Source organism: Rhinatrema bivittatum, chromosome 6 (assembly GCF_901001135.1).
Source record: "Rhinatrema bivittatum chromosome 6, aRhiBiv1.1, whole genome shotgun sequence".
NCBI lineage: Eukaryota > Metazoa > Chordata > Amphibia > Gymnophiona > Rhinatrematidae > Rhinatrema > Rhinatrema bivittatum.
The window spans coordinates 307,831,151-307,845,269 of record NC_042620.1 but is presented as its reverse complement, the minus strand read 5'-3'; the positions used below and the strand labels follow the sequence as shown (position 1 = coordinate 307,845,269).

Genomic DNA, 14,119 nt, shown 5'->3' with positions numbered 1-14,119 from the left:
CCCCCCATGTCCCTGCCACTGAACTGAATAGTGTACTGTCACTGTGAGGGTGAGGGCTGAGACAGCTCCTGTCTCAGCCCTCACCCTCACAGTGACAGTACACTATTCAGGTGAGGGCTGAGACAGGGCTGAGACAGCTCCTGTCTCAGCCCTCACCCTCACAGTGACAGTACACTATTCAGTTCAGTGGCAGGGACATGGGGGGAGGGGAGGAGTGAGGGTCAGGCAGCTGAGCTCCCCCCCCCCCTGTCTGTGAAGCCAGCAAGCCTCTCACTACGTAATGCAGGCAGGGAGGGAGCTGTCTCAGCCCTCACCCTCACAGTGAGGGCTGAGACAGCTCCCTCCCTGCCTGCATTACGTAGGGGGGGGGGGGGAGCTCAGCTGCCTGACCCTCACTCCTCCCCTCCCCCCATGTCCCTGCCACTGAACTGAATAGTGTACTGTCACTGTGAGGGTGAGGGCTGAGACAGGAGCTGTCTCAGCCCTGTCTCAGCCCTCACCTGAATAGTGTACTGTCACTGTGAGGGTGAGGGCTGAGACAGGAGCTGTCTCAGCCCTCACCCTCACAGTGACAGTACACTATTCAGTTCAGTGGCAGGGACATGGGGGGAGGGGAGGAGTGAGGGTCAGGCAGCTGAGCTCCCCCCCCCCCCCTACGTAATGCAGGCAGGGAGGGAGCTGTCTCAGCCCTCACTGTGAGGGTGAGGGCTGAGACAGCTCCCTCCCTGCCTGCATTACGTAGTGAGAGGCTTGCTGGCTTCACAGACAGGGGGGGGGGGGGGAGCTCAGCTGCCTGACCCTCACTCCTCCCCTCCCCCCATGTCCCTGCCACTGAACTGAATAGTGTACTGTCACTGTGAGGGTGAGGGCTGAGACAGGGAGGGAGGGAGCTGTCTCAGCCCTCACCCTCACAGTGACAGTACACTATTCAGTTCAGTGGCAGGGACATGGGGGGAGGGGAGGAGTGAGGGTCAGGCAGCTGAGCTCCCCCCCCCTGTCTGTGAAGCCAGCCAGCCTCTCATGCAGAGAGGGAGCTGTCTGACACTGACAATTTCTGTTAAACTTTTTTTTTCACTAAATTAGCATAAAATTAAATGAAGTACTTTTGTGTGTTAAACTTTTAATTTCCCCTAATGTAAGTAACTTCATTTAATATTATTTTTATATTATTTTATGCTACTTCACCGAAAAAAAGTGCATTAACTATTTCTTAACCAACTAAGTAACTACTAGTAAAGTAATACTGTTGTATAAAAACTAAAACAAAATCTTATATATTTAATTTATTATATTATACACTTACAGTGGTAGAGTTGATGATAATGTGGGAAGAATGAATCAACGTCTGTTGAATTGATGATTTTATTACTGGACTGGTGTCTGTACTGCTGCTCACAGTGCTCAGAGACTCAGAGTCAGCTCACTGCGCGTGCTGCTCAGCTCACTGCTCTGTCTCAGAGACTGCACGTAGTAAGAAAATAATTATTAGTGCGTGTATTTTAAGCAAAATGGCCTCCGGGGACCTCACAGAGCATGCTCAAGGTAGTGCGCACTAATCCGCGATAGTGCGCACTAGCCAGCGATAGTGCGCACTACCTACGGATGATTTAAAATACTGGTTCTACATTCCCATTGCCTGTTTTCCAGGTGGTGCGAACCAGTGGGAGCTGGGAACCGTACATTTAGCTAACGGACTCCTTAAAAATTGATACGTTTTACTTAAAAGTTGCAATTTTTTGGCTGTGCGCACTAACTTTAGGTAGTGCGCACTAACGGTAACAGTGAGCGCACTAACCCCGTTAGTGCGCACTAACTACGGATGATTTAAAATACTGGTTCTACATTCCCATTGCCTGTTTTCCAGGTGGTGCGAACCAGTGGGAGCTGGGAACCGTACATTTAGCTAACGGACTCCTTAAAAATTGATACGTTTTACTTAAAAGTTGCAATTTTTTGGCTGTGCGCACTAACTTTAGGTAGTGCGCACTAACGGTAACAGTGAGCGCACTAACCCCGTTAGTGCGCACTAACTACGGATGATTTAAAATACTGGTTCTACATTCCCATTGCCTGTTTTCCAGGTGGTGCGAACCAGTGGGAGCTGGGAACCGTACATTTAGCTAACGGACTCCTTAAAAATTGATACGTTTTACTTAAAAGTTGCAATTTTTTGGCTGTGCGCACTAACTTTAGGTAGTGCGCACTAACGGTAACAGTGAGCGCACTAACCCCGTTAGTGCGCACTAACTCCGTTCGTATAAAAAAACAAAACACACGCGAAAAACTAAATTTTTAAACGAATCGGTCGACCGAAGCCAGACCCGATACCTAAACACGAAGCACATCTCTACTAGCTTGTACTCACGTAATCAGTATTTTAAAAACATCAAAAGTACATGTATTCTTTATGTTTCTCTCACATATATGCACATGGGTGAAAAAAAGGGACAGTCTAGGAACATTCTGGGGTGAAATTAACTGTTAAAAGGATAAGTTTCTATTTTATAAGAGACTTGCGTGCATATATTGTTGCAGGTTAGACATACGCGTATTTTATAATATGCACACATATGGGATACACGCGGATTATAAAATACAATTTATTTATTTACAGGCGGATTTTAAATGTCCTGCTCGCGTAAATCCGCCCGGATTTACGCGAGCAGGGCCCTCGCGTGCCGGTGCGCCTATTTTGCATAGGCCACCGGGACACGCGCAGAGCCCCGGGACGCGCGTAAGTCCCGGGTTTTTTTTAAGGGGGCATGTCGGGGCGTGTCGGGGGCGGGGCCGAATGACGCAGTGTTTCGGGGGCGGGACACGGCATTTCGGGGGCGGGACTGGGGGCATGGCACCGGCCTGGGGGCGTGGTCGAGGCCTCTGGACCAGCACCCGGGTCGGATGACGGTGCGCCAGCAGTCCGCTGGCGCGTGCAGATTTACGTCTGCTTCTAGCAGGCGTAAATTGAGGGACAAAGGTAAGGGGGGGGTTTAGATAGAGCCAGGGGGGTGGGTTAGGTAGGGGAAGGGAGGGGAAGGTGAGGGGAGGGCGAAAGAAAGTTCCCTCCGAGGCCGCTCCGATTTCGGTCCCGGTGCCGGTGCTGGACTGGTTTCAAAATGGCGCTGATCGCCTTTGCCCTCACGCTCCCTGTGACATAGTGAGGGCAAAGGCGATCGGCGCCATTTTGAAACCAGTCCAGCACCGGCACCGAGGGTATGATTTAAGGGATGGCTCCCGGACCCCCCGCTAGACCACCAGGTACATGTAAAAGGTTTTTGGGGGGGTCGGGAGGGTGGGAGAAGCAAAGGGGTAATTTGTAAAGGGTCGGGGGTGGGTTTTTTTTATTGGGCTATCGGCGCCATTTTTATCAGTGGTAGCCAAAATGGCACCGATGGCCCGAGAGCGGGAGATCGCACTGGGACCCCCCCCCCCCCCCCACTGGACCACCAGGTAATTTAACATTTTGGGGGGGTTCTGGAGGGTGGGGGAGGGTAAAGGATTGGTTTTAAAGGGTCGGGGTGGGTTTAGGGGTTGTTTTGGTGTGCCGGTTTTCCCGCCCTCCCCCCAAATAATTCCCGTACTCAATTTAACGATTTTTCACGATAAATCGAGGGAATTCCTATTGTATCGAGTCCCTTACCGATTAATGATGATTTTAAAATTATCGGACGATAATTTAAATCGTTAAAAAACGATTCACGTCCCTAGTCAGGACCAGTGATATTATTAGTATAATGAGCAATTAGTATAGTATAGAGCTATATAAAGTGTAAGTAAGGAGAATTAAAACTTGTACACAATGTTATATTGACCTATGAAATGAATGAATGAATGAATATGAACTAGAATCCAATTACGGATGTATTGTTGGCCCAAAATATGAATGTTAACCTGTATTGTGAGAATTGAACAAGGATATGATCATTGATCATTAAACCGTTGTCATCTTCTTTTGCAACAATGATATATAAAACATCTAAATAAATAAATTTCTTTGAGGGATTTAAGAACACTTTCTCAGCACAAACAATATTCAAGTCCTGCTTATCCACTAGCAGATACTGGGGCAGATTTTCAAAGGGGTACACGCGTAGGTTACACGCGTACCCTCCGAAAATCTACCCCAAACCCCCCCTGCGCGCGCCGAGTCTATCTTGCATAGGCTGCCAGCACGTGCAAAGCCCTGGGATGTGCGTAAGTCCTGGGGTTTTCCTGGGGGGCATGTCGGGGGCATGTTGCGGCCGGCGTGATATCGGGGGCGTGCCGGGGGCGTGTCGCGGCCGACGTGTCGTTCGGGGCGGGACCACGGGCGTGGTTCTGGCCCGGGGGCATTTCGGGGGCATGGCTGAGGCCTCCGAAACAGCTCCCGGGCTGGGGATTCGCGCGTACATTTGTTTGCGCCTGGTGCGAGAACAAAAGTACGCACGCGAGCGCTTTTTTATAAAACCTACCCCACAGTTTTTTTTAAATTTTGTCTTAATTTGTAGCGATTTACGTCAAAACCGATTTTCCTATAGGATACAACAATAAACATAAGAGATTGGGTCCAACAACAAGGCTCAAGTTGTTTATTGCAAGAAAGAATGTTTCTTCCCCTTCACATAGACAAGATACTGACCTCTGACAGCACCTTGAGCAGAAACTCAAGGTTACGAGTGCACTGTAATTTGTTTTCTTCTGTTCAGTTCAACTGGAGAAATCTGTTCTCCCATATGTCTGTGGAAGCCTTATACCTTTATGATAATTCCTCCTGTTTAAGAGCTTTCTTCATTCAGCTGGTCAAAACATCTGACTAATAGTAAAATATATCTTGCCTGCTTTTTGTTTTGCCTTTTCTTTTAATTTCCTCTTCATACAACAAATTCCTATAATAGAGCATAAGATCAGAGGTTACCAGATTTGATTGCCATATATCTGAGCATGCTTCTTGTGCAGATTAGTAGAATTAGAATCAGGACACTGCAATATTATGCAAGACTGCACATCTTTTGAATGAATACACACCAATGCGGTGGGATTTGTTTTTTCCAGTTTTTTTAAATTAGCAACAGGAGCCAAATAGCAATGCATTACAGGCAATACAGGTTACTTATGTGCATACAGTATATGCTAATTTTCCTTTGAAAATTTATTCAATAGGTTTCAAAGGGGTCAATATTCAAAACTGTCTGGCTAGGTAACTTAACAGGTTAGAACCAGCTAAGTTACGATGTATATTCAGCGGCATGGTTATGCCGCTGAATATACACATATAAGAGAGCTGTTAGAAAAGTCTAACCAGCTAAGTTTAGACCTGCTCTCTGGCACGTATAAGCTTAGCCATACAATTTATGTGGCGAAGTCTGAATATTGGCAGTTAGTCACATAAGTTGTATGGGTAATTTGCTCTGTTCCGATTTGCCCACTGCACAACCACAAAGTGGGTGCATATTCAGCAGCCGCTACTTAGTCACATAAGTCCCGCTTATCCATCTAACTAGACTGAATGCACTTTGAATATTGACCTTAAAGTTACCCTGCATGGGTTTAACAAATGTTACTTCATTTCTTCATTTCCAATCTCTACATCTGGGCCGACTCTTTGGAACACTCTCCCTCCTGACCTCCGTCAAGAACATTGTCTCCTAACCTTCAAGAAAGACTTAAAAACTTGGCTGTTCAATCAAACTTTCCTTGAAAACCCAAGTTCTCTTTGATACAGATCCTAGAACATGACTCCAAGATCTATGCTAACAGTTATTGGACTTACTGAACTACCTTTTCACAGTCCCTCGAGGATCCATCCTAGTTTTAAATAAAGTATTTTATTTATTTTATTTTATTTATTTACTTATCATTATTTTATTTATCCACATTTTTATTTTGTTCTCGGTTTGTTATGGTTAGTCATGGTTCCCTGTTTCCAAATGTTTTTCTGAATGTTTCCAATTGCTAAGTTCATTGTTTAATGTATCGCCTCCCAGCGAAAGTTCAGTTCCATTGTAAACCGGTGTGATCTATATTCTTTATAGGAATATCGGTATATAAAAATTCAAAAATAAATAAATAAATAAATCTCTAGCACTAGAGATTCTGTGTGTTTGTCCCATGCCCTTTTGAATTCTTTTACCATTCTTGTCTTCACCACCTCTTCCAGAAGGTCTTTCCTCGTATCTACCACACTTTCTGAGAAGCAATATTTCCTGACATTGTTTCTGAGTCTTCTCTCTTGGAGTTTCATATCATGACCCCTATTTTAACAACTTCCTTTCCATGGGAAAAGGTTTGATATTTGTGCATCATTAATTCCTTTTAGGTATTTGAAAGTTTGCATATCTCCCCTGTCTCTCCTCTCCTCCAGGGTATACATATTTAGGTCCTTCAGTCTCCTCTCATAAGTCTTCTGGTACAGACCCCACACCATTTTGGCTGCCTTTCCCTGAACTGCTTCTTTCCTGTCCCTATCCTTGTTAAGGTAAGGGATTGATATAAGTAGCTGCAGTAAACATTCCATGGGTTTTTGTGCACGTAATTGCATGGATTTCTCTGCACTGATCTTACGCACGAATGTAATAATGCATTCAGTGTGGAAAAAATGTGTGCAAAAAACCTGTGGCAGATTTTGCACGAATGCATGCAAATGGCATGTAAAGGAAGCAATTGTCCATTCATAGATTACGTAGGGAGCTGTACTAGCTTGGAGAACAGTTAATGTGGGTTTCTTTTAGTGGGTTTTTTAGCTCCTGGGTCAGGGCAGAGTTAAGTGATAGCGCCTGTTGTGCGTTTAGACAACTCGAATCAACCATTGAAAATCTCTCTTTACCTTGGGATACATCTTCTTTAACTCTGATTTGGCTTAATTCCTGTTTTTTAATTGATAAAAAGATTCTTAATTGGGCACAGTGATATAAAGTTGGTATTTGGGCCCTAGCTCAATGAGTGAATGAGTCACAGTGGCTTGCGTTCACACAACTTATGCAAGGCTATGGTTTACCCAGAACACAGCCATATCATTATCTGCAGCTTCAGCATTGCGTTTGCTTGTTGGAGTAGATTTTAAGACCTGCATGCAGTTGTACATGGGGGCGTGCTACCCGGCGTGTGCACATGCACGCCCGATTTTATAACTTGCGTGCACCGGTGTGTGCAAGTTATAACATTGGGGGTCGGCACGTGCAAGGGGGTGCACACTAGTGCACCTTGTGTGTGCCAATGCCTGCAGGCTTCCCCCGTTCCCTCCCAGGCCGCTCTGAAATCGGAGCGGCCTTGAAGGGAAATTCCCTTCCCTGTAACCTAACCTTCCCACCCCTTCCCCTAACCTTTCCCCCCACAGGCTCTACTCTAACACCCCCCCCCCTCAAATTTTTATAAAACCTTTTACGCCTGCCTGGAGACAGGCACAGGTTGCGCACGCCGGCAGCCTGCCGGCACGCGATCCTCCAACACAGTGGCAAATGGTCGCTGTGTTGGAGACATCTGGCCCTGCCCTCTCCCCGCCCCTTTTTGCAAGAGCTGGGACTTAGACGCTTCCTGGGGCTTTACGTGCATTTCCGGGCCTTTATAAGATAGGCCCGGCGCGAGTAAGGCACTCTAAGTAAATCCAGTGGATTTACGCGCTTCAGAAATCCAGCCTGTTATGTTCTGATGTATCTCCTTTTTTTAAATCTCATCAAGTGCTCTCTCTTTTTTCTATTTACAAGGCCATATTGTATCTAACATTTATAAATACTTTAAACAAACAGTTTGCCAGATGCTTTGGGCTTGAGAAGGTTTGGTCTTTATCAGAGAACTTTCCTTGGATCCAGTTTTGTAATGTTACTTTACTGCATTCTCACTCTTCTCATATTACAGCCTCTTTTTTTTCTAGCTCATCATGCCATATGGACACCATGGTCCCTTCATAGAGCGAGGTTGTCTGTATCCCATCCATGTTGGTCCTGCGGCATGCTCAAGGCTACCTTTTCCTGTATGCTGTTCCATTGTAGCCATAATTTTTTATTTTGGAGTGAGGTGTGGGGAAGGAACTTGCAAATGTTACATTTGTGTCAACTACTGTTATATAACATTCTTATTGTGAAATTATTGGCTTTGCGACCTCCACTCCCACCTTCACAAGCAAAGCTACTGATTTGTTTGCTCTCTATAGTTATTCAGCAGATTTTTCTGCATTGGAAGTCATCTTCTCAGTTAAGTGTTCATTTTTTATGGCATAATGTCTGTATATATTACAAATATAAAAAGGCTGCGGCTGTGCTTTGCAATAGAATATTGAGTTGGGTGGCCATGTAGAGATCTGTAGACCTTATTTTTTAGATACTTAATATCTCCCTAACTCTTCTTTTCTTTTCACACATTAGATACTGTTTGTACACTACTAAGGTCTTTTATTACTGTTTTACCTTTTGTTATACATGCATTTAATACTGTGTGGGGCTTTGTCGTCTGACTTGCTGTTTTCCGTATGTTTATTCTTACCATTGGAATATCAACAAAAAGATTAGAAAAAGAAATGAGTCTGTAACATTTTTTCTGTTAGCCCCTATTTTAGTGCCTGTTTTTCCCATGGCTTTCTGCATCAGGGTTTTTATGTGGGTATTAGGTGTATCACAGGTGTTTTTGTATGTATCTCATTTGCATGCCATCCCCTTATCTCACCCCATGGAGGCACCTGATTTTGCTGTGCATGCTAAAAAAAACATGTGCAGAAAAACAGCACCAATTTCAGTGTGGTTCTTATTACATTGGCCTCATAGTCTCTAGAAGTGCACATGGTATTCCAGGGACATTATCACATCCTTTTTCCTGTTGATTATGCCTTTCTCTATGTAGTACAGCATCCCTTTGGCATTAGCCACCGTCTGGTCACATTGCTTCACTTCCTTCAGTTTGTCCGCAAGGTCTCTCTTCTGGCCCATGCACATCAGACTTTCACCCTCCATCACGTACATCTCCTTTGGATTATTGCACCCTAAATGCATGAGTCTGCACTTCTTGGCATTGAATCCTAGCAGCCAAACCTTCAACCATTTCTCAAGCTTTTTTAGATCACTTCTCAAGTTCTCTTCTTCTTTAGGTGTTTCCATTGGGCAAAATAAGAAGTCACCAAGAGTGATAGAATTATGGGGGCAGCAGAATGCAGCCAATATGAGGCCCAGAAGAATGCTATGCCAATACCACCAAAGAGGAGAGTGCTTTGCTGGATCTACTGCCACCAATAGGTAAGTTGGGGGAGGGGTGCATGACAAAAGGTTTTCCTAGGGCACTGAATACTCTTGCACCAGCCCTACCGCTCTAGTGCAGTTAAGCTATATGACCTAGATTTTGTGAGAACCAGTACTCATTCCAACCACTCAGAGTTCAATCTTCATAGAAGAATGGAGAGTTTTGATGTATTAGTTATCCAAACAAAATCTCTTTTTTTCTCTCAAAGAGTTTCTGAATTTGGACATAATTTGTCCATATGAATAAATGAAAATGAATGTGCAAGAAATATAATATTGCTTACAAAAGAAAAGTTACCAATATTGCAACAGTCATCATGAAGTGAAATGAACTGTGAGAAAGACATATAAATGTATTTATTTATTTGCTTTATTTATTTAGGTGTATTTATCTCACTTCTTCCCTGTTTAGGCCCAAAGTGAGTTACATCATATCATGTAGCATAAAGTACAATAAAATTCTGCAGCAAAGAACATACCAACATCATGAAAAAAATAATAAATAACATACAAAAACCCATAGGTCTAGTTATACAAGTTACTAGATCCTATAAATAAAAATGTTATATCTTAAGTGCAGAGCTAACATACTAAGATCTAATAAATAGGATTTCTTAAACTTTAGACACACATAAAAATATTGTATCTATATGCGATACAAGTGATACTATTTTGTGTGTTATGATAAGATCATGGAATATGCACTCCAGATACATTTCAGCCTAATTAACAAGAGTGCTAATATCAAGAAATGAGACAATGTCAGGGTTCAACTAATTGGCTACAATTATTACAGCGTCTATTATTCAGGGCATGGTAGGCAAAATAAGATCATATGCCTAAAAGTAACGGGCAATATAATTTGGGGAGCATATTCCAAAGACAAGGCCCTGCATAGAAATAGACCTGTTCCCTTTTTCCTATTACATTTAATCTCTCTTGGAGATGGTAAAAACAGCAGAAATTAATTTTGTGATCATAAGGTATACTTTGTGAGTATACAGTTTTAGCCTGCCTTTTACATAATTTGGTCCCAGGCCACGAAAGACCTTAATGACCAGGTTCACCAGTTTGAATTGCACTCAGAATTTAACTGGCAACTAGTGAAGTACTTTCAAAATTGAGGAAATGTTTTCCCTACTGTGGGTGCCGGTTAGAAGCTATGCACCCACCCTTAATCTCTGTAATAATTACCTCAGGAGATTTTCCTAGTAGGAAAATGATTATGTATTAACTACAATCTGACATAATATATATGTAAAGGGGCCTATGGGCCCTTCACTAGGTATATATGATCCTCCCAGTATATTGTAATGGTCAAAAGTAGTGAATGTAACTGAACCATTAGCCATGGTCTTTATCAGCACCTACAATCAAACTTTCCATCTCTGTTCCTGGATTCTCTACTGTGCAGACATATTATTGGAATCTGTAAGCAGTTAAAAAGTCAGTCTTTATAGCTCATTAACAGATTTCCATCTTCAGCTTCTTTCATGCTTGTGCTAAGAATTTTATCGAGGAACCATTTTGTAGACATTTTCTGGCAGCAATGGTTGTCTGTTGAGTTCAGTTTGGTACAGTGTTTGATAGATGAAGCAGCATATTCTTTTATGTAGTTTCTTCCAAAAATCCACCATTGACATGGCCAGCCAGATGTTTCTTGTGGACATGTTCTAAAATTTCTAGCACCTAAAATCAATATGACAGCCAAGATTTTATGTAAAGACTAATAAAGGAACCATGTCAGCTTTCCATGCACTTCTAAAAGAATTATCACATTATTCATCTCACACCATCTGAGTCAATTTGCATATGATATAAGGATAGAACTATTTCTTTTAGTGAAATGGTAAAATCTGAATAACATAGAGCAGTAACCCCTCCCTAACCCTGTCCTGGGAATGCTTCCATGCAGTCCCGATAAACTTATGTGACATGCATGCATTAGTTTACTCACTGGATTGGCAATTTTATAGCAAGACATTTCCATGGGTAAAGCGCTGAACATGCTTTTGATAATTCCCCTCCTTATGTCTACCTCTTATCTTATCTTCTGTAATATTATCTACCTGAAGTATTTCGATGAGGTTCTGTATTAATCAGAACTCCCTTTGAACAATAGTCTGTGAATCATAATCCATGAATGAGTGAATGAATGAATGAATGAATGAAGGGTAAAATGTCTTATAACCCCCTCTCTGACATTCTTACTGTCACTGACATACCTGAACAAAATCTCCTTACCTTGTTTTACTGCCTGTGCTATCTGTTCATCCGCTCACACTTTTTCCATTCTGACTACCTTCCTTGCTTCTCTCAGCTTTTCTAAATGATTTATTTTAATTTTATTTTGATAATTGAAATTAGGGGATATTTCCTATTTCACTGCATTTCAGGAAAAACAAGAAATCATAGGAAAAACATGAAATTTTGCGTTGCTTTTCCTATAATTTTTTGGGGAGGGGGGGTTAAAAAATTCAAACAAAAGAAAAAAACTCCAGAACCCACCCCAAACCTTCCCATTTATTAAAAAACAGAGTCTCCCCCCTCCCCCCACTAGCAGATCACCCCACCAGGACTCACCACAAATACCCAGTGGTCTAGCAGGGGGCCTGGAAGCGTCCTCCTGCTCCTGGGCTGGCGGCTACCCTCATTCAAAATGGTGCCGGCTGCCCCACCCTTTGTCCTTGTGACAGAAGCTACCAATGCCATTAGGGAGCCCCTGTCACATGGTAGGGGCAATGGACAAGCTGCACCATTTCTCAATGGTCTAGCGGGGGTCTGGGAGTGACCTTCCGTTCCTGAGCCAGTGGCTGCCCTCAATCAAAATGGTGCAGCCTGTTCCTTTACCCCTACCATATGACAGGGGCTGTCCAATGGCACCGGTAGCCCCTGTCACAAGTTAAGGTTAGAAAGCAGCCAGCGCCATTTTGATTGAGGGCAGCCACTGGCTCAGGAGCAGCAGGTCACTCCCAGACTCCCGCTCAACCAGTGTGTGTGGTGAGTCCTGGGGGGGGGGGGGGGGGGGTTGGGATGGTGGGCAGGGGGTCCGCTGGTAGAGGAGGCTTTGCTTTTTAATAAATGTTGTTGTTTTTTAAACAAAACTGCGCAACTAATAAAAAAAAAGATCCAGGAATGGACCTGGAATGACCCATTCCCGGAATGAAAACGGAAGGGCAGCAACATTTTTCAGGTTTCCCAACCCTAATTAAAATGGTTTGTTTTTGGCACCATTTTGAATACCGGCAGCCGACAGCCCAAGTGCAGGAGATCGCTCCAGTACCCCCGCTGGACCACCAGGGACTTTTGGCAAGTCTTGGGGGGGAGGGGTCAGGAGGGTGGGGATTTATTCGTTGGTGATACATTGTATTCGTGGGGGTTCACCATACGTTTCGCGACCCCCACGAATACAACGAATATGGTATATACATTGCGGATTACCAATACGTTGCAAACAAATGCACACCCCTATCAGATTCCCAATAGTTGATTTATTTCTTCTGTCTCACTCCCAGGGGTAAGCACTGGCTTTCCCAAGTCTCCCTGGATAATAACTGTTTATGGACTTTTCCTTGATTCAGCATGTTTTTGAACCCTACTATATTAGCTGCCTTGATTACATCCTCTGGCAACAGATTCCATAATTTGATTGTGCGTGGAGTGAAAAAATACTTTCTATGATTTATTTTAAATCTGCCGGTTGCTAGGGTCATGAAGTGTCCCCTAATCCTAGTGTTGTTTGAAGAGGTAAATAACTGGTCCCTTCTCCAAGCTAAAGAACTGTAATCTGTTTAGCCTTTCTTTATAAGGGAGAAAGGCTAAACGGTTGTTTCATCTGGAAGCACATCCAGATTAAACTACTGCTTGGACTATAGAGCAAAGATTGGGCCGACAACCCTGTGCACATTGATTGTTCACAGGCACCTCACTCACTGAAATATTTTAAGGGGTGAGAAAACCTACAAGAATGTGAGCACATGGTAATGACACAGCAGTAAGCAACCTCCGGTCCTCGTAGACATAGTTCACTTGCGTTTTAGGATATCCCAAATGAACATGAATGAGATAGAGTGGTATATATAATGCTTCAATTGTGTGCCGATCTTTCTCATGCATATTCACTGTGGACATCCTGTTTATGGCTCTCAGGACCGGAGTTGGCCACCCCTGCTCTGGATTGACAGTATTGGAGCATAACTTGTTTCCCTGTCCGTGCTTTGGAGTTGTGTGTCAGGCCTTTTGAGGTCAATCTTTTTAAAATATATTGATCAGTAATAAAACTGAAATACATATCTTCAAACTGGTTTAACTAAATGTCTCATTTTTCTTTTTCTTTTTACCATAGTTCATTACTCAACTTGACTCTCTACTGTTTTATATACCTTTTTTTTTTTTTTTGCTGTTGTTGCTGTTTCATTGTGAGGTGCTATGGACAGGCTGTCTCATAAATAAGGCAAATAAATAAATAAATAAATACAGAAATAAGTTTAACTGTTGGTGTTATACCTGTTATAAATACTGACCTTTTTCACTTACCAAGTATTTTAACCCTGTGCTTGGCACAGTTTGACCCATTTGCTGTGGTACCAATAAACTAATACTGCTTCTTTGGTTCTTAGTGGCAGAATGTGCACCACAGACACTTTTTATAGTGGACTTTTGTCTCTAGAAGGTTTCTGTAAAAGGGTTTTAGCCTGAGGGCCATCCTGAGAAATTCCCAAAGCCAGTTGCTATAGAACTGCATCATGGACTTATGTGCTGTTGACAAGTTCAGAATATCTTTCCCATTCATAATTTCATGCAATGCATAATTGCTCAGTGATTTTTGAATATGCAGCTGTGGGTAGAAAAAATGCTCATTGAGGCCCTGAGTCAAGATGAGTTAAAGAGGACTCCTGAATTTTAGAGTGAAGACACTAACT

General features: G+C 43.2%; 1 protein-coding gene across 2 annotated transcripts in view; it reads right to left on the bottom strand.

Moving 5' to 3' along the window:
* Positions 1 to 9,579: 9,579 nt before the first annotated feature.
* Positions 9,580 to 14,119, bottom strand: part of LOC115094414 — a 72,635-nt gene continuing 68,095 nt past the window's right edge. For both annotated transcript variants that reach the window (XM_029607443.1, XM_029607444.1), the window contains exon 10: positions 9,580 to 10,886. In XM_029607443.1, the coding sequence (XP_029463303.1) occupies positions 10,806 to 10,886 (81 nt within the window). In that variant the 3' untranslated portion in view covers positions 9,580 to 10,805. The remainder of the gene's footprint in view (positions 10,887 to 14,119) is intronic.